Source organism: Clinocottus analis, unplaced genomic scaffold (genome assembly GCF_023055335.1).
Source record: "Clinocottus analis isolate CAN_PGR_092001 unplaced genomic scaffold, fCliAna1.0.p SCAF_23, whole genome shotgun sequence".
Classification (NCBI taxonomy): Eukaryota; Metazoa; Chordata; class Actinopteri; order Perciformes; family Cottidae; genus Clinocottus; species Clinocottus analis.
Window position 1 is genome coordinate 6,077,918 of NW_027175965.1, and position 26,952 is coordinate 6,104,869.

Genomic DNA, 26,952 nt, shown 5'->3' on the forward strand with positions numbered 1-26,952 from the left:
CGTACACACCATTTTCTTTGGGGATCTTCCTATATATTTTAAACTAGTTTTGTTTTTCTTGCCATCCATAACCCGGAAAGTCAACCACCCTCATCTTGTTGAACTCCCTGTCATCCCATAGCCTTTTTTTCCATTGTACATGGCCATGACACATCATGCTCCAGTTCTCAACGTGGTGTGAGGAAATGCAAAACACACACACTCATGCATTCACACATATATTATAAACAACCACACAAATGCTCAGTCATGCATACAAAAATACATGTAACCATCTTCAAACTTATGGTACATGCACATGCAGACAAATCCCAACATGACCTCATGCATACAGTAATGCCCGCTGTGCAGCACACACACACACTTACAACACTTCTTCCATCTCCAAAATAACTCGTGTGAAGTAGCTGTGGCCATAACGTGAGTGTACGCTGGACAGAGCATTCTGCTCCTGCACATTGCGAGTGATGTGTGAGTTTGTAGACGTGAGTAGACAGAGTTGACAGCGTAATAGGAAGGAATTGTCATTGACCTGTGAAGTTGGACCTCCGTGTCATGTGGGTTCATCAACTTCTTTCTTCCATTTTCTTAACTTGACATCTCACATTTTCGCTCCGAGGCGAGATTCGTGCCGAATGATGCATCGTCGTTCGAGGAGGAAAACCTGCCTTTTTAGAAACTCGGTGCAGTGCAGTGATGTATTTTATATTTCAAACTGTCAGTACGGTGGACATGATAATGATATTTCTGTTGATCAACTAATATATTGATATAACTCATTGTTCTAGTTCTAATGTGCATATTAAATATTGCCCAACGGTTTAAAAAAACTGTCTATATTGCCTGACCAGAGGTATCTATAGTGTCATTAAAATCAGATGGTAAGAGGGAAAGCAAGGATCGTTGTAATCTGTTTTTTCAATAGATCACAAGGTACACATGGTACACACATGGTACACATGGTACACATGCTATGCCACACGCACACGCTTATAGGAGGTGTAACAGTTTGCAACAGAGTTCCTTGCGCTCAAAAGCTATCACCTCATCAAATCAGTATCTTGTTTTCTTCTTTTTTGTCTCGTACATTTGTGAGTTATTTACCATTTTATATTAACCACTCTAATGTTAAAGAATATCCATGTTTTTTTTCCCTCTGGATATTTTTATATTTTAGTTTTACCTCCCTCTCTAATGGTCCTAATACGGCATTGTCTATCCCTTATGGGCACACGCACACACACACACACGCACACACACACACACGCACACACACACACACCATTACCGTCCTACATTTACATTAACAAGCCCGTAAAAATAAGACCACTCTATAGAATGAGGTTAATGAGCGTCACCGTGGCGTTTTTTTTTTTTTTTTTTACCCCGCTGCAACCCATCAAAGCAGCATTAGACTTGCAAAGTCCTTACAAGCCAAATAATTGGCTCATCCATACATCTCTGGTCTTGTATGAATCATTGATGCGTAAGAGCAATGTGGGCTTAAGGCTCCCCTGCCTCCTGTCCTTTGTCTACTCTGTGCGTTTCTTCCCGTTTGGAAAGGTTACAGCACTAAAAGTAACGCGTTTCATTCATACTGCATGCACATGATTTAAATAGATTAACCACTCTCTTCCCATTCATTTGAATGAAATTGCAGACCCTGAAATTAGAAACAACATATTCATTAAGGACCACTAAAATGTGACCCAGTCCGCATCTCTAACGGGATTACACGCACACATCTACGCTACACGTCAACTTGTGTTTGGGTGCTTTTGTTTGCGCTAATGTTTGTGTGCATTAATCTTCATGTTTATGCATTTGTGGTACTTGGTGGAGAGTTGGTAGAAGTGCTTTAGAGCTGAATACGTGAGCGACCAGATGTGTGCATTTGTACAGCAGACCCTCGGGCCCCAATTTGATCCGATTCCAATCCAATGCCTCAACGTATCTCTCCGAGTGTGTCTCTGGAGTATCTTCCTGTAATTGCATTGGTCCCAATTTTTCCCCCTACATTGATATTCTCTATTCAGTGACCAATACATGACCCCACCTCCCTCCTATTTCATCTCACTCTATTTCCTTTTTTTTTCGGATCTGCCTTATTCTCTCTTTGTTTCCCATCGATATTCATCCTCTATTGTTTTCTTCTCCCTCATTTATTGTTCATGATTTGAAGTCGATCCAGGTATCCGAGTCTATAAATAAAGGAATCCGTTTGTGACACGTCAATGTTAGATGCGGAAATCCAATGGCTGAAATATGACATGGTCTCCCCATATAAGCAGAAGGACTCATGCCAGCACACGCTTGTGTATTCAAGGGATGCCTTGACCCTGTCTTTCCTCCAGAGCAGCCAAGCAGTAACATTTTACTGTTCTCAAGCAGCCACTCACCAATTTATAGTGCAAACTCATGGCTGAAACTTAACTTTAATTATGCTATTTCACAGACAATCAGCTGTTTTTTAAGCACTCCACCCCTCCCCCTGTCAGTGAGACTTAAATAATGAGGTGTCAGACACGAGTTCTCCGTTCACATTATCTACACTTACTTAAGGACAATCAATATGTGGTCAATTCTAGTTAACATGTATTGTAGATATTATCACAAGTTGATGAAGAAAAATACAAAAATGGCCTTCCATATAGTATGCATTTTGTTTTGGATTACATGTGGAGCCAATTGGTATTCATGGCTGTGCAGAGTATTCAGGCATTCATAATATTCCTCTGATGTGATGAGACATGGTTTTCAGATGTTTGCATAAAAAGATGTTGAAGCATTGTACCTCATCAATCAGCTCTGTTCTTCCCGGGGTGCACAGGAATTCAGTGTAGCTTTAAGCATTTTATATTCATGCAACTATAGCGCTTAATGCCAGTTCAGGGTATAATCATCCACGAGCTTCCATTCAACATGTGCCATGTTAGCACATGCGCTCTCCTCCCGTGCGCCTTTTGTTTTGACGTCGTGTCTCACTGTGGCAGACAGTGACTTAAGAATGAGTCATTACCTCCCGGCCTCATGCACACACCTCATGATAAATAAATTACCGTAGCATTAGCCCACGGGGCTACGAGCCGCCTGAATCAATCACCGGGGAGGCTAGCTTTGATGCTCGGCAGGCAGCGAGTTAGCGGACGCGATGCTGCGCTAAGATGCTCTGATCCCCGCCCTCCTCGCGAAGGGAAATTAAGAAGGTAGTTCATCAAAACTTCATTAGCATACAGTGTCCACCCCTATACCCTGCTCATAATGCACATTTAGGCAGGCATGTGAGGAGAATAACAAGTCTGTACCACTTCTGGTTGTGGACTTGTTTGAATTAAAAAGACTGCACGGTCCCTTATGTGCCAAATGAGTTTTCTGACCCCAGGAGCAACAAAGCCTATTTAAATTCCACTGCACAAATTTCAAAATACTGGACCCAAGAATTGTAGGAAAAAGGCTTTTTTTGTCAAAATAAAGTCCAATAAAGCCCTATAATAATCTCATATGGTGCGGCCTATCAATAAGATGACTAAATCTGCCCAATTGCAGCCAATGCAAACTTTTATTCATGCGGTTTGAGTGAGATCTCGAAGTTGCTTAAAAATTAAGTTTAGTGACGAGTTTGCAACATTTGGCTAACGGCATACTGTCATGAGTACATAAAAACAATGCATGTGTCCTATCTTAAGCTCTGCCACTTTGTAATGCAGTGTCATACTGGAAAAAAAAACAACAACCGCAAATTCCCCTAGGGACAATTCATTAAATATGTTAATGCGTATTGTTTTGGCTAATTTTGGCTAATAGGTATGACCTCATGCAACAAATTGTTTCTTTATTTTGTTTTGCTTCATATATTACCTGGCTGTATTCACTGACGGCACATGCTTGGTTGGACCTTGTTTCACACTCATCCGGATGCAAACACCCACCTGGGAGCGACGGTGTCCAACCAACATCATCCCATCATCGCTCGCCACGAAGCAGCTCCACTGGAGCATGGGGGGCCAACAGCAGTCGCTCAGCTGTTATTCCCTGTAGGCCTTCTTGGCAGCTAGCGAGTTAGCGGGGTGCTAACAGCCCAGCGTTTGCCTCTTTGCCCTCTGGGTTTTATAGCCCATGAAATATTATTCCAATACAAAGTCAAACAATAGTCAATTCAGTTAAACGCCTATGACTGGCAACTGAGACAGGTGTGTGTTTTGTGTGTGTTTGTGTGGACAGTTGTGTCTGGGCGACAGTGGCTCAGTCCTTTAACCACAAAGTTGTTTTTTTTCCAAGTTTAAGTTGTTCCATCTCGAAACATGTTTGATGGAACGCAACCTTCACAAAGTTCTCTGCGGTGAGAGTGGCAGTCGATATTGCACTTGACCTGGGATATGATCACAGTCTGCAACAGCTCTGCAGGCACAGACTCGTCCACAGTTTTCTCTCCATAAGTGTATCAATGCCGCTTAGCGCCTGTTCTGCCGCTGGATCCACCTGTCAGCGTTCAGCGAGAGGGGGACGCAGAGAGAGGGACAATCTGTGCCAAGCAATGACTTTTAAAAGTCTGAGGAAAGTGTCTTTCCTACAACTTCATTATCAACGCCATTACCATCTGGATTGACAAAGTCAGACTGCAAAAAAACCTTGATTTAAAAAAAGGAAAAGGAAAGGGATTTGTTCTCTTCTTTGATTTGGATTGCGTTCTGGTGTTACATTTGTATTCCAGTGTTGTTTAAATGTAATTTTTCACAAAGTTGTTGTGACGCTCAGACATTGGTTGCGATTCGTTAAGAAGCTCTTAAGCGCTAAGAGCTTCTTAGGAACGCTCTTAAGAGCGCTGTGAAAGAAGGATATGTTTCCCCAGAGTCGTTCTTAGCTTAAGAAGATCAGCCAGACCTGCTCTTAAGAACGCGTCTGGGAAACACCCCTATCTTAGCGCTCCTTCTTAGCTGAACCCTTCTTAAGTCCTTAAGAACGATCGAATCTGGGAAACGCGGCCATTGTGGATTTCCTTTAGTTGGCATGTTTTTCTTTGTCTCTGCAGACTTGCTGGCTGTTCATGATGCTAATTACCTTCATGTACTACACTTCTGTTTATTCAAAACAGCCCGCCCTTGTTTCTGCCGACAGTGTGAAACATCTCGTTGTCTGCAATACTCTATATTGCTGTCTAATAGACTGAGGCAGCAAATAGAAAAATGTTTTATAAACACTTTGAACGTTTGGGTAGAGCTGCTATTGTATCACATATCAAAGGCCATGAAGCAACTGAGCAGTCATTAGCAGCCACAACGTATTATTCAAACATACAATAATAGAACATTTAATGTGTCTTTTTCATTTTGTAAACATTATTACCCTTGGGATGAAAATCATATCATGGATTTTTTCATGATCGATGTCAATGAAGTTCTCTGTTGTTCATATTCAGTCATTTGATTGACAGCTGATCCCTGACTCCGCCCTTCTCAACTACCGGGGCCTGAAATGGTCAGCCAGACAAATTACATCCTTTTAACCCAGCTGTCAATCACACGCTGAGTGGACCGCCCCCCCACTGGCGGTTGGCTTTCCTGCGTGGGTTCATATTAAAGTGAGAAAGAGAGTCGTAGCCCTTGGACTCTGCTGTCTGACACAAACACACACCCACACACACACACACACACACTTGGAGTAGGTCAATAATGGGAAACATCAGACCGGTGTTGTCTACAGTATGGCGTACAGTATTTCCAGTGCAAACACACATTGAAATTGATTGACAACTCGCCTCCTTCCTCACATTGACACACCTCCTCCCATTGAAATACAAACATTTTGCACGTGTGCAGTGTTCGCTCACTTTAAGAGGAGTTGCAGGAGGGTTTTCTTCTCTAAAGGTCAGGTCATCCAAAAGATCAACACCAGCAAAAGACGGGAGGGAAAGGCAATCCAAACTGCAAAACTCCAAACCTGTCCAGATCCACAATTCAAATGCAACGCAAGCAGCCGAGTCTTCAATCGTGTAGAGAAAATGCCGGCAGGTTTCGGCCACATGGCGAGGCTGAAACCCCCCAGCGTCCCTCCATGAGGGCCGACGTTGGGATGGCAACAATTTACTCGGTACTGCTCAAAATACAGAATGAGAAGCAAGAAATACGAGATGAATGAATAGAGAACGAGACTGAAATAGGAAAATCCCAGAGGAACTATTGATCTGTGGCGGTAACACACACACACACACACACACACACACACACGCACACACGGGCACACAAACAAACACTCCGACTGCTTGCCAAGAAGCATGCTGGTGGTCAAATATGTATAATTGATAGACTTGCGTTTGACACAGCGCTATAATGTAATCTGGGGCTACGGAGTCCCTGTGGTGTGTATGTGTGTGAGTGTGTGTGTGTGTGTGTGTGTGTGTGTGTGTGAGAAAGGACATGGATTTGCTGCAGGGACTCAGTGTAAAGTTGATGTATTGGACGGCTGTATTTTTTCTCCCCGTGCCAACCCCACGGGCGACACATGTAGGAACAATGGCCTTTTCTCCTGTAATGGACTTTCACCAAGAGGGACCACTTTCTCTCTCACACCCAGCGTGTGTGTGTGTGTGTGTGTGTGTGTGTGTGTGTGTCTGTTTGATAAAGTGCATCACACTTACTCTCTACACAATTACATGTTTAATTAAATAAGGTTTCCCCGCGTGAAGAAAGCACGGCACTATATGTATGCAGTCTGTATTGCGATGCATTTTTGCGACGTGTTCACAGAAGCAATCAGTCAATCTGTTGTTTAGAAGCATTGTTCGAATTTATGTCATTGAATCATTAATTAAGCAAAAAATGTCAATCCTTCAATCTTTCCAGCTCTGAAATGCATTTGCTGAGTTTAGTAAATCAGATCAAGTAATTTGAGTGTGTGCGTGCGTCTGCGCGCGCGCGTGTGTGTGTGTGTGTGTGTATGTGTGTGTATGTGTCAGTGCTCTTTTGTCCCTCTGTCACTGTGTGTCTGGTTTAATTGCAGGCCTTTGAGGGAGAATGGATTGGAGCAACAAGATAACTTAGTTATCAAACTGTTTCATTGACTGACTGTCTCTTCTCTCTCTCTCTCTTTCTCTCTCTCTCTTTCTCTCTCTCCCCATGTTTCTTTCTTTTTTCATTTCACTTTGCCCGTCTTCGTTCTTTGTCCCTCTGTGCTTCACTTCTCTCCCATCCAATTCCTCCCCAACTTTTTCATCTGCTATCCATTCTTCCATTCTCCTTTTCTCTTCCCTGCCCATTCTCAATTCTCTCTCTCTCTCTCTCTCTCTCTCTCTCTCTCTCTCTCTCTCTCTCTCTCTCTCTCTCTCTCCTTCACCTCTGCCCGCTCGCCACAGGCCGACAGACCTGTCCACCGGAGAAGTTTGACTGCGGAGGAGCTGCCAGCAAATGTGTTTCCTTGTCATGGCGATGCGATGGAGAGAGAGACTGTGAGAACGGTGCAGATGAGGACCAGTGCGCTGCAGGTGAGCTCATGCAGAGGAACAGGAAACAGTGTTTTGTTTAAGCTTCATTGCAACTCAACGTTGGGTTCCTGTCCCTCACTGGTGAACCAAGTCTAGAAACCCCTTAAATTATAGCTTAAACAACCTGTTTCTACTGGAAGGTTTATCAGATGATCATTGGTTAAGTGTTCTATTTGTTTAGTGTGTACTCTATTTGATTAATACAAAATACCAATACTATGATCTGCTGGATTTTTTTTTTTAAATCTGCTCAATTTAACATTGACTGTGTCATTTGTTTAATAACGCTCCAAGTTTTCAAATGATTTAATTACATTTTAGAAAAGGTTTATCAAGTCTTTTGAATTGCATGTGAAGCACTGAATAAACTGAAGACCTCGCCAACTTTTTTTTTTTTTTTTACTGGAAAAGGATTTGAAGCAGACGGTAACAACCGAGGCGAACAGAGAAAACCAATAAAAATAGACTCCTGGGAGAGAAATTGAGGAAAAAATGAAAACAATAATAGTCCCATGTAATAATACTTCTAGAAATGTGGTATTGTGTAACAATTCAGAAATAGCTGTATTGCACAATGTGTTTTGACAGACCCCGATCAATCCTTAATTCATATATTTTTTGAAATCCTTTCATAAAATGTAAAACCTGGGGATATGAGACCAATATCTTGTACCCAATAGGACGTATGCGTCGACACGGGCCGTTATCAATCTGGTCCAAAGTGCAGCCGGGTGTATTTTTTTTTTTACTTAACATAACAGCTGCCAAAAATGTCAAATGTTTCATCCCTTCATGTACTGTATCAATTTATATATTTTCTGTTTCTGTTCTTCCTCGGCTCAATCTTTCTCGTCCGTGTTCTCGGCTGATGCTCGATGAGCTGGAAATATGTGAAAAAAACACTCTCGCTCTTCGGACTGTGGGGATCCGGGCCCGGAGAGTTAAACGGAATAGAAAACCAGTTATGTATCTTGAAAGTGTGTTTTTTCAAGATGCGTCCGACCTACACAGCAGGTTGTGCTGTGTCTGACATTAAAAAAAAAAAAAACCTCCTCGCACGAGGCGACCACAGGTCTTACACGCATTCCGCCGGCCTTTTGGTTTTGTCGAGAAAGGGCATCGTGCTCACTGACACTTTCACTGTTTTCATAGTTAGAGGCTCTTCTGTAGAACATTATGTAACATGTGCGGGTGTGTTGGGGGCAGATGAATTGCAGCCAATCCTATTTGCTCCCAATTTCAACACCGGTACTGTCTCATCCACGCACCAAACAAAGATGGAGCCCACAGTCTTATTCTTCAACACAAATTGTCACACACAACACTACACACCAGGATGTCGTCATAGAGTTTCAGGCACAAGCATCTCAGAATAAGACATGACTAAAGAGGAACAAGTTCACACAGATTCATGCCGTAAACGCATACCGCATTTACCAACACAACATGTTTTGCTCTTGATTTCGATCACGCTGCAAAATTGCATTTCAGTGTTTGATATCTCTGAGGCTCACGCGCGAGGCTTAGCATACGTTACAGGAATGCTGCTAACCAGCTTTGTGACCAAAGCACAGATAAACACACACACACACACACACACACACACTCAGATTGCTTCTTTATCAGCCCAAGTCATACTGTACGCTCGCATCACATTACTGTATCAAGCCCACATACTCACAGCTGGGATTGAAGCTGTAAAAAGGGTATTGATTTTCATCAACGCAAACATCTGACCCACAGCATTATTGATTACAAACCTGCGAGACACACACACACACACACACACACACACATGTGCACAGAGCATTTTCTATAAGAATATAGATTGTCATATTTTCCCTTTCCGAGAAAGCGAAACCACTTTAAATGTATATGCACATCTGAATGGCTGTATAAACATCTGTATGTGAGTGTCTTTGGGAGAGAAAATATGACTTTCAGACATTCGGGGAGATTATATTTTTGTGGAGTGAAGGTGAAGTAATTCTGCCCAGTTGTAGTGTAGAGGCAGGACTAAACGTAGCATGGGAGAGTCCTCCCCCAGAAGCACAGGGGTGTGTATCTGGTGCAGCTCAGTTTCCATACTGTTTGCTTCATCCCTCGGGCACTGTGACATTCAGACATTCTCATGCTGTAAGGAATGCACAAAATACATTTATGTACACTGCAAGGACAATGCAAATGCATGTATAATTAAGGACACACACACTGTGAGAATGCTCCTGGACGCTAATTAGGTCTCAATCTTTCCAATATATGCTCACTGTCAAATAGAGAACGTTAAACTACCTTTTTTAAATTCACTTTCCTGACTGCGGAGGCAATTTAGATCAAATTGATATCCAAATTGTAATTAATTTACATTTTGAGCTGTGCAATCGCATCGCTTTGAACACCCCATTTTTACCATGATGTGTCGCTTTGAAAACCATAAATCATGGTTTAGCTAGTCACACCAGCCAAGTACATGTGATGCCGACTCTACTTGTGTTAAATTTGTGTTAAACCTCATTGATCGTCTCCACTTTTTTGATCATTTCTTATCTAGTCGTTTCTTTTTCTTTCACTTTCTTATCTCTCTTTTTTATCTGTCGGTCTGTCTCTATTCTATTGTGCTTTAATTCATATTTTTTGCAGTCTATGATCAGTTATTTAAGTGTTACATGTGTCTGAATTACTTCATTATATTTGAATTAAGATGGATAAAAATGGGAACAAATAGTTTAAGTTTTGTATCGTCAACATGTCAAAAGTAGCCCCGTTTTGCTCATATAATATTTAAAAAAAAATGTATTTAAAGTATTTGGTTCAACCTAAATTAGTCAAAACACGACATGTAGAATTTATCTCAAATATGCTACATTTCAAATACTTGTGTTGACATTTTCTGGTCGGGTAAACCCGTCTCCACTTCATATTCTCTGTTCCCCCTGTTGTTGGTCCTCACTTTCCCTGAATACGCTCATTTACCTCCATCCATCGCGTACGTTGTCAGGGTGTCAGGCTGCTAGGACACAGTGTGATCACATCGGGAGTTGGTGGCCACGACCTCACGAAAACCCGTCGATCGCGTCGTGTAACCCATGCCTCCATTGCTCACATACCGTCTCTTGTCTCAAAAAACGTTCTCTTTCCTCTCTCTCCCTCACCACATCCCAGGCACCTCCACTTCTTGTTCTCTCACTCCGTCAATTTAGAAATCATGCGCTCTTTCCGCGGCCTTTCCTCTCGTCTGACCTGTGTGAGCCTTCAGCCCTCTTTGCAGTGAGAAATAAAAGTGGTTAATACAGCTGTGAAATATTTCATGGGGGTCTTGATGATAATTGATTTCCTGCCTGATGCTGTGCGTGTGTGTGTGTGTGTGTGTGTTATCGGTGCCTTGCTGTTATAATAACCTGTAGAGATCAGCTTTTCATCTATAATTTACAGATGAAGGCGGTCGTGGTGAATATTAAGTTTGTCTGATCCGTGGAAGAGGCCGGTGTTACCCGAGTTCACGCGTTAAGGTCCACTTCAAAGGCCTCCCAATGGATCCATTAGCTTCGTTTTTTTGTTCTTTATATCAAAGTTCAAGGGAATTGTCAGTAAACTGTAGACATGTCACGAATAAACGGATTTAAGTGTGGAAAGATGACGTTCCTGGCCGTCTGAAAGACTGATCACCGCTGGGTTTCCTGATATTGGACAAAGACAGAGAAATAAGGGCTTCAACATATCTGTAAAAGCATACACACATGTGTAAGTTAATTATACCGAGGCTCAATCTTCCCATAGCATTGATTTTATTCATTGGCTCAAAATTTACTTTTTTTTTTAAGCTGCTTTAATTGAACAAAAAAATAATCTACCACAGTAAATGATATTCATCTTAATGTGAAGCGACTGTAGGTCGAGAGTAATTCCCCCAAAATCACCATATTTAGTTTTACACTGATAAAGCACAATGTTTAAGCTCAGGCAAAGAAGAAGAATAATGTTTGCAAATGAGAAACAAACAGCACGTTATTAAAGATGATATCCCAGCTCTATCAATCTCTCTTCTTCTGTCACTGCGCTGAGAGTTTTGGGTCGCATGAATCATAATCATGCTGCTTTTGTTTGTCATACTTTTGCTTACGCGTACTTGGGAAATCAATGTATTATTGATGTTACAGATGTACGAGTGTTGTGTCTACAGTCAACAAAGCAGAGCGGCGTGACGGCGCCGTGTGGGAGGGCAATAGCTTACCGTAGCGAACTATCACAAATAGTCTGGCGTGTAAACTCACGGAAGTAAAGAGTGCACTCTGCTGCATTAAAAATTCCCTTCAAAATAAAAGCACAAGGTTTTTTTTTTTTTTTTTAAATTTTGATAATGAGTTGGATGCTGATTTAATATTTTAAAAAACAATTGTAAATCTCTAATGTTCACTCTGCGTGAGAACAGTACTTCATCCAACCTTTAAAAAAACAACAACACACAATTCCCTTTTTTAAATCTGCAGCTTTCCGTCCCGTTGATAACTCACCTCTTCATCTTCCCTGTCACCCTCCTCCTCCTCCTCCTCCACCTTTGATCTCCCCTGCTCTCTCTCTCTCTCCATCGCTCGCCCCTGTGGCAGCTACAACCGGAGTACAACCAGCGTTAATTAGGGCTCCTAATTGAGCATATCCCAATGTTGAATAAAACATGGATCCAGGAAGAGAGGTTCTTTATTACATTTAGCGGAGGCCTCTGAAGAAAGTTTATGAGCCTTTAATTTATGTTAATGTGAAATCATGTTTGTTTAGGCACACCGCCGCTGCTCCTTGAGTGTTTGCCTGCTTCAGGGTGTGTGTGTGTGTGTTGGTAAAACTTCATTTTTTTATGACTAACGGCCTCCCTTTTGTTTGTAAATGAACATTTTAAATCAAAACATAATTAAAAAGGGCTCTTTACTGGCTCGCCAATCAACTTTTAATTTCAGCAAACTGGAATACAGAGTGTGTGCGTGTCGTGAGTGTGTGTGTGTGTGTGTGTGTGTGGCCTGTTGAGGTGCCGATTCAGCGAGCGCAGGAATGATCCGGCTTGCTTGGAGTTGATCACCAGAGAGCTTTACATTTCCACGAGCGGAAGAAGATCACACGCCACTTAAATGAGAACAGATACGAGGATTAATTGATTTTCCCCTTTCCGCTCAATGCATTACAAATAGCCGTTAATGGAAACAAAAATATACGTGTTAATGCAGGAGGCTGAGTTAATTAAATTGTCTACAAGTGAGGGATGAAGTCCCCATTATGTATTAATTAAATATGTCTCGTTTGTGTCATTACAACCTGGGGGAAAAGAGTTCCAACTCCAAACATTTAGTTTCCGGCGATGCGTGATGAATACGCTGTGCACATCTGCCCCGTTTGGGTCTTGAGGACAGACAGACAGATTACAACCAAACCACAATCTTGCTGCGTATTTCTTTAAGCTGTTGCTGCCATTTCAAATCATCAACAAACCATGCACGTGTTGCATGTTCCTTTGACAGAAGTGTGCTGATCAACAATGCCTCAGTCGTACCTCATTTACCTCATACACACAAATCCAATTACATCTGGATTCACGCATCCAGTGGTGAAATCGGCCGGCCTCATATTTGAAAGATTTCCTATTATCTTTGCTGTCCCTCACACTTCTTAATTCATCTGTGTGCATTCTTAGTTTTTGTGATCGTTGTGTGCAACATGGTGTAGTTTAACACTTTACATGAACAACAGACTGCACGTACACTTTCAGCGCCATGTCGGCGAGGACGGAAAAGGGAGGAAATGCATAAAGAGAGAGAGAGAGAGAGAGACAGACAAAGAGAGAGAGAGAGAGGCAGGAGTCAGAGAGGCTCCTGGGGCCCTCGGGACCTGTTGCTCTTTTCACATCAGGCGGAGCTGATGTGTAACATTACAGCAAGCGGACGCTGGATCAATGCCCACCACGGAAATGTTAGTTGCATTTTTTATAGAGGAGCAGAGGTGTGTGTGTGTGTGTGTGTGTGCGCTTGGTAGGAAGTGGCATGCCTTCATACGTGAAGATACAAGTTTGTCTTCCACACAGACAACACATCCTAAGCGAACACAGTGAGATACAAACTGCACACACATGAACAAACACATTGCACATCCTGCGTCCTGCAGGCCTCCACACACACACACACACACACACACGTGCATCATGTTACTTCTTTAGTCCAGCTCGCTGTGGGCTACAGTAAATGTAACCTCTATTCCATTATTTGATAATAGATAATAAAAAAAAAAAGGCTGAAGCACAGTCCACCCACATAAAGCAAACTACACTATGTAATATGAGTGTGGACATTTGTGTTTCTCGAGGTCTTTGCCTCTTTTATCTTGCTTTACCCACTCTTGCACTAGAAGAGGTGCCTGCATACATACACAGAGAGTGGTATCCTCTTGTCTCAGTTTCTTCCCATTACGTTCTCCTTCATTTATAATCCTGTGACTCTCGCTGTGTGCGTAGGTGTAATGTAATGGAGCGCCGGCTCACAAACAGGCTCGCTGCGCAAGCCAGCGGCGTTTGCACTCGCTTCAGACTCAGATAGCTTTAAGAACATTACTCACTCCTCTTTCAGCCCTAAAACCTATCTTTTACCGTGCGCACACACAAACACACACACACACACACACACACACACACACACTCAGAATCACATGAGATGACCGGGAAGCCTGCTTGTCTGAAGACATTGACCAATGTGAAACCACAACATTGCTCCGACCTGAGGGGGAAGCAACAGAACGTGAAGAAAGTCCGATAAGAAGGATCTTTTCGGTTTGCAGCTTTCGCGGCCGGTCACAGACCACCACCCCACTTCAGGCAGCCGAGGGTTCTGAAAAAGCCAGATTTAGTTTATTTAAAAAGATGGGATACACGTCCTCCATATGGTGTGATTCACTTTGACCACACTAAATGGCTTTTAGCTGCTCGTTACTGCACTAAAGCTAGTAGCTAACTAGCTAGTGATAGCCAGATATCACTAGCTGTTTAATGGAACACGTTGTCAATTAAACGTCATTAATTTCTGTGTGTGTGTGCGTGTGTGTGTGTGTGTGTGTGTGTGTGTGTGCTTGTTTCTAGAAGTAAGTTAAGTGGAATTTCCAGTTTTTTGCCTCTTTTTTTGGGGCCTTTTTTGCATAGCATTTCTTTCAAGAGCCACTCGAGACAAGCTAGCGAGTTCCTTATATTTTCACCCAGACTCTTACCTGTTACCTGGTTTACGTGGGTCTTTTTAAACTTCTAGAATTCTGTAGTTTTCAAAGCAATAACAAAACAACTGTATATTATAATACAGTTTTAAAAACTCATTTGTTCCGACTTCAATCAAAATCCTTAACAATGGTGCTTGAGACTGAAGTCTATGAAATACTTTTTAATAGTGCTTTTATTATGGTATCCTTTTAGCATGTATTTTTATGAGGCGTATGTATGTGTTTGTTATGGGACGTGTGCAATACTGCAATTGTTGTTTGGCTGGGGATATATTGTGTGTTTTTATGTAACTTAAGGCATTTGTGACGCACCGCAGAGAGTCCAGGACAAATTTCCCGAGTGGGACAATAAAGTTTATTGTATTGTATTGTACAGTATATCTGCAGTGATCAGTTTGTCAAATCTTCATTACAAAAATCGTTTGCACCTGATGAGCTGATAAACCTCTGTGTCAAGGACAAACACCAGTTAACATGAGGGACAGATTCTGGCCTCGCAGTGAGGGGGAAATATGTGTCTAGTACTGTTATAGACAATAGTACAACATGTAATATGGAATAGAATAGAAACGTGGGTGTAGCTGTGGAGCGTGAGCAACATGAGAAACAAATACACTATCATGATGAGGCCATCTCAAATGGTAATTATGTCATTATCAACATGCTAAAGCGTAAGATTACATGTTTATAGTGGCGATGTAATCATCTCATTAAATCACCGTGACCTATTTTTAATGTATTCATACATTTAGTACGTCACAATTATCGGGGTGAATGCAATTAGTTTCCAGATGTGTGTGTGTGTGTGTGTGTGTGTGTAGTGTGCAATGTGCAAAATGTGGGACTCCATGCACAGAGTGATGGAATATCACAATCTCCATTTAATAGCCTAAATGATATGAAATATGAAATGTGTTTTCACCAATGGTATTGCCAATAGAGGTTATGGCAGTACACACATGCGTGAATATAGAGGTACACAAGGACATCTGGCACAAACCACCTGCACACACACACACACACACACACAGACACACACATTCAATCTTTGATTTGCAGAGAGGCGGTTATTAATATTCAAGTCTAAGCTGCTGTCAGATGTCATAGTGATTGAGCGATTGAAATATCCTGTTCTATTCAGCATAGCAGCCCTCCCTACAGTCCCGGCTCATCATGAAGGTGGTTAAGAGAACGTCTCTCCCTGGTGTAAACCAATCAGGTTACACGGAGAGTTTCAGTCTCAGTGGATTTCGTGGCATTTTCCTCTGTTGCTCTTTTCACTTGGATTCCCCAGATTCCGCTGTCACACGACAAGTGAGGTCTTCTCACTTTCACTGACTTTTTCACACCCAGCGTGACCTGTTTAAACTCTGAGCAAAGACACTCTAACTCGCATGGCTGAATATAAAGTGTGTGTGTTAAGAAGGTAAAGTGCTCTGCGTGTGTTTTTTTGTGATTTATTCTGGTTTAACAGTTTATGATTTATAGTGATGCACTTGCACGTTAAGGGTCAGAATGCACGCGGGTGCAACGTGTGGTGTAAATCTGGACTTCTGGTCTGGTTTGGACAAGGTGTTTGACACATTTTCTAAGGATGGCATGTTTTTATTATCATAATTTGTGAATTATCATGTTCAAAGCTGCAGTTTGCTGGAAGACCCTCAACCCAGACATGTTCAGCTGTGTGTCGTCTCTGCACACGTTTTGTGTCGCCAGCATCCAAACGGTGATTTTTTTTTATCTGGTGTCATCTTGGATTATTTATTTTAAGAAGCCATTTCAACAATAGCCAACGGCGTAAATTCAGGAAGCTCAGCACCTAAACTTCAACAACAACGTTGTGTATTACTCGAGACGGTTATAGCCGGCTAAAATATGCGCGCCCGCATTTATGATTGACGCTTCAGTTTATTGCAAATCCAAAATCAGATTATACCTCACCCTTGATGTCTGCAGATATATTTACCTCTGCATCTTTCCCTTTTTTTTCGTCTTCCTCTCAGCATTTCCTGCTTTATATGAAAAATATTTTTTTAAAAAAACAAGTCATGTACAAAGTAATCAGCTCAGTTGCTTGCTGTATCAGCAGGCATCGGTTTGAAGCCCTGGGGACTTAGCTTTGTTTCAATAAGATAAGTGAGGAGATGGCACTGAGGAAAACACTGCGAATTATGTCTTACGATATTTCTGGTATTGCACATTTGTTTTGCGAGTGAATTTGCAATGTGTAATAAAGGGCAAAAATATCTCTCCTCGGACTATAGCTTGTTGAATTAATTAACCTTTTTTTTTTCAACCAAAAGGAGTTGACTGACATGTTCGATGACTCTTTCCAACCAATGCTCCGAACATGTAGAGTCGACTCTGTGCCTCGTGAACTCCCATTCGGCCGGGCTGTTGGAAAAGGGAACTTCTTCTGAAGCTGCCTCCTGTTCTGTCACTCAGTGATGAATCTATTCTGAATTCCATCTCTCCTCACTGTCTGTCTCTCTATTCCATTAGGGAAAGAGGGATCACTTTTATGTAACAGCAAGTAGGAGCGCTGAGGGCCTCGGGCCTGTCTGTCTGGTGTCGGCCATGAATGTGTGAGTGCACGCCGCCGTCAACCCCGAGCTGTTGCTTCAAAGGTCTAATGTAGCCAAAGCACTGATAAAGACTTTGTAAGAGCCCTTGAGAGAGACCGCATGTCAAGTTGTCTGTGTGTCTTCACACACACACACACACACACACACACACACATAACAAGGCCCTCTGGTCCTCTGGTCCTTCTGCAGAATGTGTTGCATCGAAAGTATGATCTTTTTTTTCCTGTCTTGTCCTCCTCAGCTCCTCAGTGTTAAATTCTCATCTAAGTGGCGGGCTAACATTTCTAGACCCGTGCAACATCACAACCATCTTTTTTTTTTTTTACAAATGCGAGGATGCCGACGCCTTTGGCGCCCTTCTTCTTCTTCTTTTTCCTCCGACGTTTCGCTGATTTATTCATATCAAGGGTAATGGTGCTACAAACGTAGCATATGCTACGTTAGCTAAGTGTCCTAAAAATACTGACTCAATACAGATGCGCCCGAGTGCTGTGAGAGTGCAAGAACCTTCAGTAAATGCAGTAGCTCTTCCACACAGTTATAAATTGGCATTGTTTGGCTTTTTATTTTTTTAAATGAAGTCCTCCCTGATTTCACCTTTTTTAAAAATGGTCATTCCTGTAAATTTCCAATATGTGTGGAGTGTTGTGAAGTGGGTCAGCCATCATTGCTAAGATCTTGACAGAGTGCTTGCTTGCTATTTAGGAAGCAATGTTGCAATGCACCGTTAGTTTGTAATTTGTCACTGAAGAGGATTATCTTCTACTGACCAAACTAACAAAAGCAACGCTTTTAATAATTTCTATCATCTATCACAAATAGATGAATATAAGACGCATCACCATCGCTCTTCGGCTTAGTCCATACTGGAACACTCTTTTTTTTTTTTAAATGGCATTTAGTCGCTCCCATGTTTTTGTGGTTTTCTTCCATCCTGCACAGCCCTGATGAAAACATGCACTGAAGTGCTGGATGTGTTTTTGGCTGTTATTCTAATAAATGTTGAATAATTGAACAAAAATCTTCCCTCCTTTGGAATTTTTTTTTATATATATCCCTCCATTCCTCATGAATATAGATGCCAATTTGTTTGCAATTACCCGTGTGTATCTGACAGTACAAGGCATGCATGACTCAACACGGATTTGTTTTTTTATTGACGCTCTCGTGTGAGAGATAAGGCATTCATATTGATATTTCACAAAGTAGATGAATATGTCGCTTGTCTAAGATATGGCCCATTAAGCTTAAACCCCAAACCAAAATATCATCAGCTGTTACCGTCTGTTTTCCAGCTGATTGTAGAGCAGACGTGTGTCTGCTCACGGTTAAACGCGGCGTTTCACAGCGACGGGAAGTCAATGTTTCCTTTTCCATTTCTGTTTTCTAGTGATGATCTGTGATCTTCAACTTACTTTCCTGCTAGAACACCTGGTGAACTTTTTTTTTGTACCATTGTATGTGTGTGGGGGTGAAATTGTGTGTATTCTTGTGCGCTGGGCTTAGTGACCAACATTAGACCAGAATCTGATTCCACGCTCCAAAAACATTAAAACCAGTGATAAAAGCCGCGTATCTGCAAACACTGCATTGTGTTTGAATGCATATCTAAAGGGCAAAACAATCCGATTTGAACATCCACCTTCATGTGCGTGCGTCTGGAGTCTCATTTCGATCGTGAAAAGTTTCCCTATCTTTTTACTCGGTGTGTGCGTGTGCATGCATGCGTTTCTTCCACGTCTGCTTTCTTTAGACTGGTCCAAGCTGGACGAAGGGTTCAATTGTCCTTCAGATCAAGGTCAATACGCTGTGCCCTATCTCTCTGCGCCATCTATTAGCTGTCCGGTTCAGGGTCTGGGGATAGATGGATGGAAAGCTTCGACCCCGAGTTAAACACCATCACCTGCAGGTGGGAAAGGTTACTGTCAAGATGTAATCAGTGCCCGATTACTGATTACCTATTTGAAATTGTAATTGGTAGAATAATCCATTGAATGGATGCGTTTAATTAACAGGCGAGAGTGTAGCTGTGCAGTGTGCCACTGATTACTCTCAAGTCGTACTTGTTTTTGTTATTTCGTGGTCGGATTTAGTATTTAGGATCTCTGAGACATTCATTATGAGTCACTGAAATCCACAATTACAACAGATTAGGATTCCAGAGTTTCTTGACTGTAATCCATTGTGTTACCCATCTACCCTCACTACCTTTATCTGCTGTTAAATCTGCTTTCCTGTTGTTGTCGAGATGGGTCCTTTATGGTGGGAAAGGACATTTCTTCTCTCAAATCTATCGATGGATCGATCGCCCCGTGTGCTCCTCTGAGCACCTGTCTCCTCTCTAGTCCCCTCCTCCGTTTCAGAGGATTGGTTTTGGCCCAATCCTCTGGTCACCGAGTGACGGACCAAAGTCTCTTTGACGTGTGTCGGCTTTGGCGCAGCTCAGTGACGGGATCAAGGGGCCGACGTATCACACAGTTGAAGTGACCCTTTGCTCTCTGTGGAAATCATCCTGGAAGAGGACAAATAGCAGAAAAGTTTCAGAGCTGATACATGTCAAATAAAACATTTCATGTAAAGCATAGCAATAATATTAGGAGCAATAAGGAGGATTTCCACATTTATACATTTTAAACCATCTGATTTCAATGTTCTGTACATAAAAAGAAGCGAATTCCTTTACTACAAAAAACAGAATGATACTTTTCTTCCAGCACAAACATCACGACATCTTTTAAAGTGTCTTTTAATGGCGTTGAATAGAATCGGTGACATGCAAGATAACGTCGACAGAGAGCAGAACTGTGGGGGTTGGCTCGGTGTAATCATCTTCTCTGAACAGGTTTGTGGGATACGTGACCCCAGATACAGTACACCTTCAAAACTACAATGATCTGTTTTGTACTTTACCATGAACCTTATTTGTTCGTTAATGCATGATGCCAATCAGAAACTCTAATGTGCCAAAACCTTAAAAAAAAGTTCCATAAATACAAAGTGGTAGTGTGTAAAACAGTAGTTTCTTCTCCTAATATGTGTCAGTACGTTTCCATATGGACCGGGCTTCAGTATTCTGTTATCATTGTGATGGAAACAAGCTATCATTGGTTGAGATTTAGGGATGGAAAAAAGCTAAAGACGAAGGATGGATGCCTTCCTGAACTTCAGAATATCTTTAATACAACACTGTGTTGCTGTGAATTTCAAACTCAGACTTAAGTTGTTTTTATCCATAAGACATACATTCAATAAACTTCAAGCCACCTGCCTGCTGTTGCAGCGGAAATAAAGCTATAAAGAGCAAACTATCTTTTTTGTGCAGCGCAATAGCCCAGTGGGAGCCACACTAACAATCCTTATCCCTTCTAACTGTTTATAGTCAGCACACCTGGCTGGCTAAGCTTTCTCTCTTAATGAAAAACTCTTTTAAGCATAACAAACTACGCTGTTTAGACTTGCAACCCTTCGTGGGCCACCAGGATGAAGCCACATTTCTACAATTTCCATAAACCAAAAGTGTATTTATTTCTTTTACAATAATCACTTTTTAACTTTGCTCATTACTTCTTTGCACACACACACACACACACCTTGCGCGACCCCCAAACCGCCGAAACTTCTGCTGGGATGTCGCTGATGTTGTTTACGTGCTCATGTTAATTCCATTACTTAGATCTGAGTGCAGATGATTAGCATGCTAGCAGTAACAGCTAGCGGGGAATCCAATAGCCTATTAGCATAATGAGTCCCTTTGGCGCACTGTGTGGGAAGGTAACGGAGAGAGAGAGAGAGAGAGAGAGTGAAGCACTTATGTCGGTCGCCCCGAGAAGAGCGTTACATCAAAGGACAAGTGTTGTTATTTTTCAGCACGATACATGATTCAGTTTAATTTGTCCATCCTGGCTGGAATTCGACACCGTCGCTGTTTGGATATGGCGAAGAGGAAACGCACAGTTTGCCAGCAAAACAACCCACGCTCACACACGCGTGAAACGTTTAATCCTTCTCGTTTCCTCATTTCCCCGGAAATTTAACACACTCTAGGAGGGGAAATGAACACACGCACAGAACATTATACGAAAATAAAAATATCCAATCTTCACAGGTATTTCTGTAGAAGCATTCCAACACACACACACACACACACACACACACACACTCGTGGAGGGAGGTTCTGCACTGCGGTAGACACCCGCAGCTGTGCCCCAACTCTGCTCATTACACACCTGCTTCCACATACTGGACTTCTGCTGCACATATGCTCCCTCGACCTTGTGCTTAATATGGTACAATGTCACGTTTATCCTGAGTGTTTCAGTGTAATATTGGTTGCATTCATTCATTTAAAGGGTTGACATTTAGTGGTTGGAGTTGGGATTATTTCTATTTGAAAATATAGAACACAATGTGTTTTTCACATGAGGCAAGTCTACCTGTTTTTATCCTTTTTTTTAGCTGAACGGTTACGATGTATCCTCTCCTTCACCTGCTGCATTTTTCTCGAAGACTTCCATGGAATGTGTTTTTTAAGGAGGTGCTCTTCAGCCACGTGCACAGTTACTTTTGATCCAACTCTTTCTTTTACTCTCAGCAGATTGTAAAAAGCCCGGGGCAAATGGAGAACATCTGGAATTGCCTTCTGCTTATTAACTCTAAATTGTATTAACACAATCTTTCAGTTAGGGAAGGAGTGACATATGACTGCATATGTCGCAAACTCCCCCAAGGAGATTGAATATCTGCATTGATAAGTTAACGATAGCTCACATTTTCTCTCATCTACTCCAATGTGCACAACGTCTGCATTCAAATGAGTTCAAGCGGAAGGCTATTTTATGAAAGCTCAATTACGTTTGTGAAATTCACTCCATTCTCAAAAGATTTTTAGTAATGAGAATAATCAGATTTAAAGTAGATTAAATATAATCGATGATCACAAAACTGTCTTTAAAACCCTTCATTTTTCATCCGTCCTGTAGACGCCAAGGCCTGCCCCTCCAAAGACTTCCAGTGCCGCAACGGGAAATGCTTGGCACCGATCTTCGTGTGCGACGGCGACGACGACTGCGGCGACGCCAGCGACGAGGAGAAGTGCTCGACTCCGACCTGCGGCCAGCACGAGTTCCGCTGCAACGACTCGGAGTGCATCCCGGCCCTGTGGAGCTGCGACGGCGACCCGGACTGCAAGGACAAGTCGGACGAGTCCATGGAGCGCTGCAGCCGGAGGACGGAGCCCCAGAAACCTCGCTGCCCGGTGGGCGAGTTCCAGTGCGGGAGCGGGGAGTGCGTCCACATGAACTGGAAGTGCGACGGAGACGCAGACTGCAAGGACAAATCGGATGAAGCAAACTGTCGTAAGTCATCTGTGGAGTTATTGTATTTATGTTGGCGATGGATGGTTAGAACGGTGAAACTGAATGGCTTCTAAAGCAGTTGTCCCAGCAGAAGTTTTGTTTTTGGGCTAACGTGAGGCTCAGATGCACGGATGGATGTATCCGGTCCTTTTTCAAAATACAACATTTTACCGACTTTTTTTCTTTCTTCAAAATAAAATGTATTTTTATTTATTTTTTTAAAACTTTTTTTAAAATTCATTCATTTTTTCTGTGCGGCCCGATACCAACCGACCCGCGGACCAGTACCCGGCTGCAGCCTGGGGGTTGGGGACCGCTGCTGTCGTTTTGATTATTATGACGAAACCCGGAATAGATCAAATTTCGGCAATGGCTTTCTGTGTAGCCACATTATGATCTTTGTGTCATAAAACCCAACGCGGGTGTTATTCATTGACAAAATCCGAATTAAAACCAACACGGCCTTGTGTAGTTTATTCTGATACGACTCCATGACTGTAGTTCCAGTCTAGCCCAGTCTCCATTGCCTTGATGTCACTCCACACACTCAGGCACATGGCTTTGCTTGTAATTTACATTTGAAATGTTAATTATAATGAAGGAATATCTAATTGCTATGTCATGGTTCTTTTATGCAATGTGTCTGTTCCTGTGTGTATGTTTTTTATTATTTTTTTTAATTGTGTGATAAATGTGAAAAGTTAATACCAGCGGTAGGCTTTAATCATGAAGGCGATGATTGCATCCTATCAATGTGTAGTGGCACAATGCTTGTGTGTGTGACTCACCGCTCCTAAAGGAATATACTTCAAAGGCTGACATGCCATGTATTGTGAACAAAGACTACGAGACAAATGTTGTTGTGCTCCCGAATGATTGAAGGAAGATCAATAGCGACTTGATGATCCATCAGTGTGTTGCCATGCGACCATGTGATCTGTGGAAGCAGAAGGAGAACTTCTGAGTGTGTTTGACCATATGCGTTTCGCTGTGTGTGAGAGTGTGTGTGCGCGTGCTCGCATGTGTGGGAGGTGAAGGGCCTTCATCAAGTGAGACCCCCCATCTGGTCTCCTCTTCACACTCCCACACACCACTCAGGGAGATGACAGCAGCCTCGCACATACGACATCACACACGCGCACACACACACTCACACAAACACCTTCGTACGAGACTCGGGCAGAAGCTCCGGTCCGGCCGATTGAAGCCGACGCGAAAGTGTCTTAAAACCTGCTTTTCTCTCTGCAGGCCATCCTGAACGTGACTCCTCTGGTTGCAAAAAGAAGTCGCATTGTATAGAAGTCTATGAAACAAAAAGGCTCTACTCCATTGTCAACATGAGTTTAAGGTCTCGATCTCTAGTTTCAAGTCTTCTTCAATTTAGCATGATGTTCATTTAGTAACCGATGCTCCTATTTTAGAGTAAAATAGACCATAAAGCGTAGTATCCTTTAGGGCGGGCTTATTGTGATCGACAGGTCGATCTCCATGCAAATACAATTAAATTGACCATTGACCATCTTTCCACACACAATTTCTCAAAGCCAACAGGTCAATAATATGTATTATCTTTGAAGGCAAAATAGCTATGTGTGCACTCCATGACAGCATTTGATGTGGATGCATTATGATCTCTCGCTTGAACAATATGCAAATGAGTCATAGCACTTAGGATTTAACAATGTGATGACTTTCCGCGTCGTCAAATCAAACTCAGCACGAGATGCCTCAAAACCCGACACACTTATAGGATTTTTGTCTTTTGTGGTGAGTACCTTTTTACCATTTTTACCTTTTAGTTTCCATTATATGAAAGCTAATCAAGTAGCCTAACATGTTAGCTTCAGACATAATCCAGGTCAAAGGTTAACAGTTCTATTTGTCAATAAAGACAAGAGTAGAATGTACAAAGTGGCTCTCCACAAACAAACCCAATAACATCATTTAAATGTGATGACTTCTGCCTGGGTGACGTAAAGTGAAGTGGTCCTGCATGTGCCGACGCGGCTCATCACCGATGAGTCAGATACCGCTGCATGTATCTGATGCAGTCTGTGTGCATGCTCATCACATCCTGAATGAAAGTGGGGGGTTGGAGGTTTGTGTCAAACAAGATGTAATAGTTTCAGATGTCTGCAAAATGTAAATGAGAGCAGAGCTCAGCTTGAGGGAGGTGCAACATTTCAATGTAAATCAGAAATGTGAGAATGATTGCATGTCTCCAGTTTGTTCTCTCCGCCTCCTCTATTCCGTCAAGCTTTCACACAGACCCGTCCCCTGGTTATCGTTCCCCCATCTAATTTGAAACATCCGTCTCCATATTCCTGTGTTATTTCACAGACGTGCCGAGACAAGTGACTGTGAGAAGGGTGACAGGAGGTTAATGTAAATGAGAAATGGTCAAACAGGCTCTCGCTGGTTGCTTCCTTTTTTCCCTCTTGCCAGCATATCTGCAGATGGCAATCCATTCCTCTGGATTCATCATAATTAACTCAGCTCAGGAATCGGCACATGATTATGACCTCTTCACTTTGCTGATTCTAGCATTAGCATAGCGTTTATCTTTATTTTTAGTCCGAGCTTTAGAAGACAGAGCCATTTTATCTGGGTTCATTAAAAGGTGCCTGCGTCTTGCATGTGACGTTTTAGTTTGCTCGGCTGATGTCTGCCTACCTGTGCAGGACACGGACTTCTGTGGGTGAGTGCTCGCTTGGCGTGAAACAGCGTTTTCATTCCACATTTCCTGATACAGTGGGAGTCTTCCGCTCGTTGGCCTGCGCAGCCATCAATCACGCCTGCCTCCGTTCCCTTGGCGGAGCCACTTCAAAACACAACACATGAATAATTAAACAGCCAGTTAAAAAAGACGAATGACTTAAATAAACCTGCCCCCGCCGTTAAACCATGCACAAACAAATACCCATATACACTTGCACACACACACACACACATACCCAATGGGTCACTGGATGGGGGGTTTTCCTCAAACAGTGAATGAATACCAGCCTCATTTTTATTTCCGTTGGGGCTTTTTCTGTGCAGGTAAGAGGAAGTGTATGACTGATTACTGTTGGGTTGGAATGCAAGTTGGCCTGATTAAAGCCACAAAACAGATACCGCACTTGCACATCTTCATAGATGCAGCTGAAGAAGAGAAACAATGGGCCGAATGAGACCAATAACTTATATTTTCGCTGAAATATTAACAGATCAGCTGATTCTAATGTGTATGGTGCGTGGTTTGTCTTCCTCAGCGCTGCTCACATGCCGACCTGATGAGTTCCAGTGTGGCGATGGGTCCTGTATTCACGGCACCAAACAGTGTAATAAAGTGCACGACTGTCCGGACTACAGCGATGAAGCTGGCTGTGTCAACGGTAGGTGTCGGATGAGTAGAGGTTCATGACGTTATGCACTTCATGCAGATTGTAACATGTGTTTATTTGTCAGATACTGCAAAGAAAAGTGACAATAGAACTCTTGCGAACGTAATCTCTGTTGCAAATGATCAGCTTCATGCTGCTTTGTAGTCCTTCGACTTAGTCGATTCACTTAAAATAAAGCATACTGCAAACAAAATTCTCAGAGGAAGTTGTGGAAAGTGGCACAGATGGTTGCAGTCTGCCGCACTAATCTAATCTGCCTCATGAGAAACTAAAGAAGTTATCCTCAAGCAAGAGGCCACAATGTCACGGTGTTAAACGAGTCTCAGCAAGTTTTCTGCCTCAAATCTCTTTTGACGTAGACGAGAAGTGTAACAACCGCTCACCGCTTATTGCTTACACATCACCTTGAGTTTACATATATATACACATAAAAGCTCAAGGTGCCTGGCGGGAACTTAACCTCAAAGCCAGTGTTTAGAAGTGCAGTACGGCACAGTAATTGTTTGCAAGGGCGTCACATGTGCCTACCTCAATGTTTCGAAACACAGAATTTAAAGAAATAAAGCTCCCCCAACTGGAAGTGACTGCTCTAAAAATCATGATATGTTAGTGGTTTGCACTTTGGTGGTATTGTTTTTTGTTTTTTTTTGCAAAATACTAATTAGGTTAAACTGTGCAGCATTTATTTAAGGCTACATTCACACCAATCTTGCTTTTTTTTTTCACCCCCTCTCGTAGTCCCCATCGGCACAGGTTAAAAAAAACACACAACCCACTCAATTCATTTCAACGAATGAGCGGACTGGCTTCCAACGCCTGGTTTGATGTGAATGGAGCCTCCATACGTCTGCTTAAGTACCTGCACATTGTGTATTTCTAGCTGAAAAGAGATGGAGTCCAGAAGCACGGAT

At 42.3% G+C, this 26,952-nt stretch overlaps 1 protein-coding gene across 5 annotated transcripts in view; it reads left to right on the forward strand.

Moving 5' to 3' along the window:
* lrp8 (low density lipoprotein receptor-related protein 8, apolipoprotein e receptor) overlaps positions 1 to 26,952 on the forward strand; it is a 160,862-nt gene that overhangs the window by 93,089 nt on the left and 40,821 nt on the right. For all 5 annotated transcript variants that reach the window (XM_068590085.1, XM_068590086.1, XM_068590083.1 and 2 more), the window contains 3 exons: positions 7,349 to 7,477; positions 22,281 to 22,655; positions 25,910 to 26,032. In XM_068590085.1, the coding sequence (XP_068446186.1) occupies positions 7,349 to 7,477; positions 22,281 to 22,655; positions 25,910 to 26,032 (627 nt within the window). The remainder of the gene's footprint in view (positions 1 to 7,348; positions 7,478 to 22,280; positions 22,656 to 25,909; positions 26,033 to 26,952) is intronic.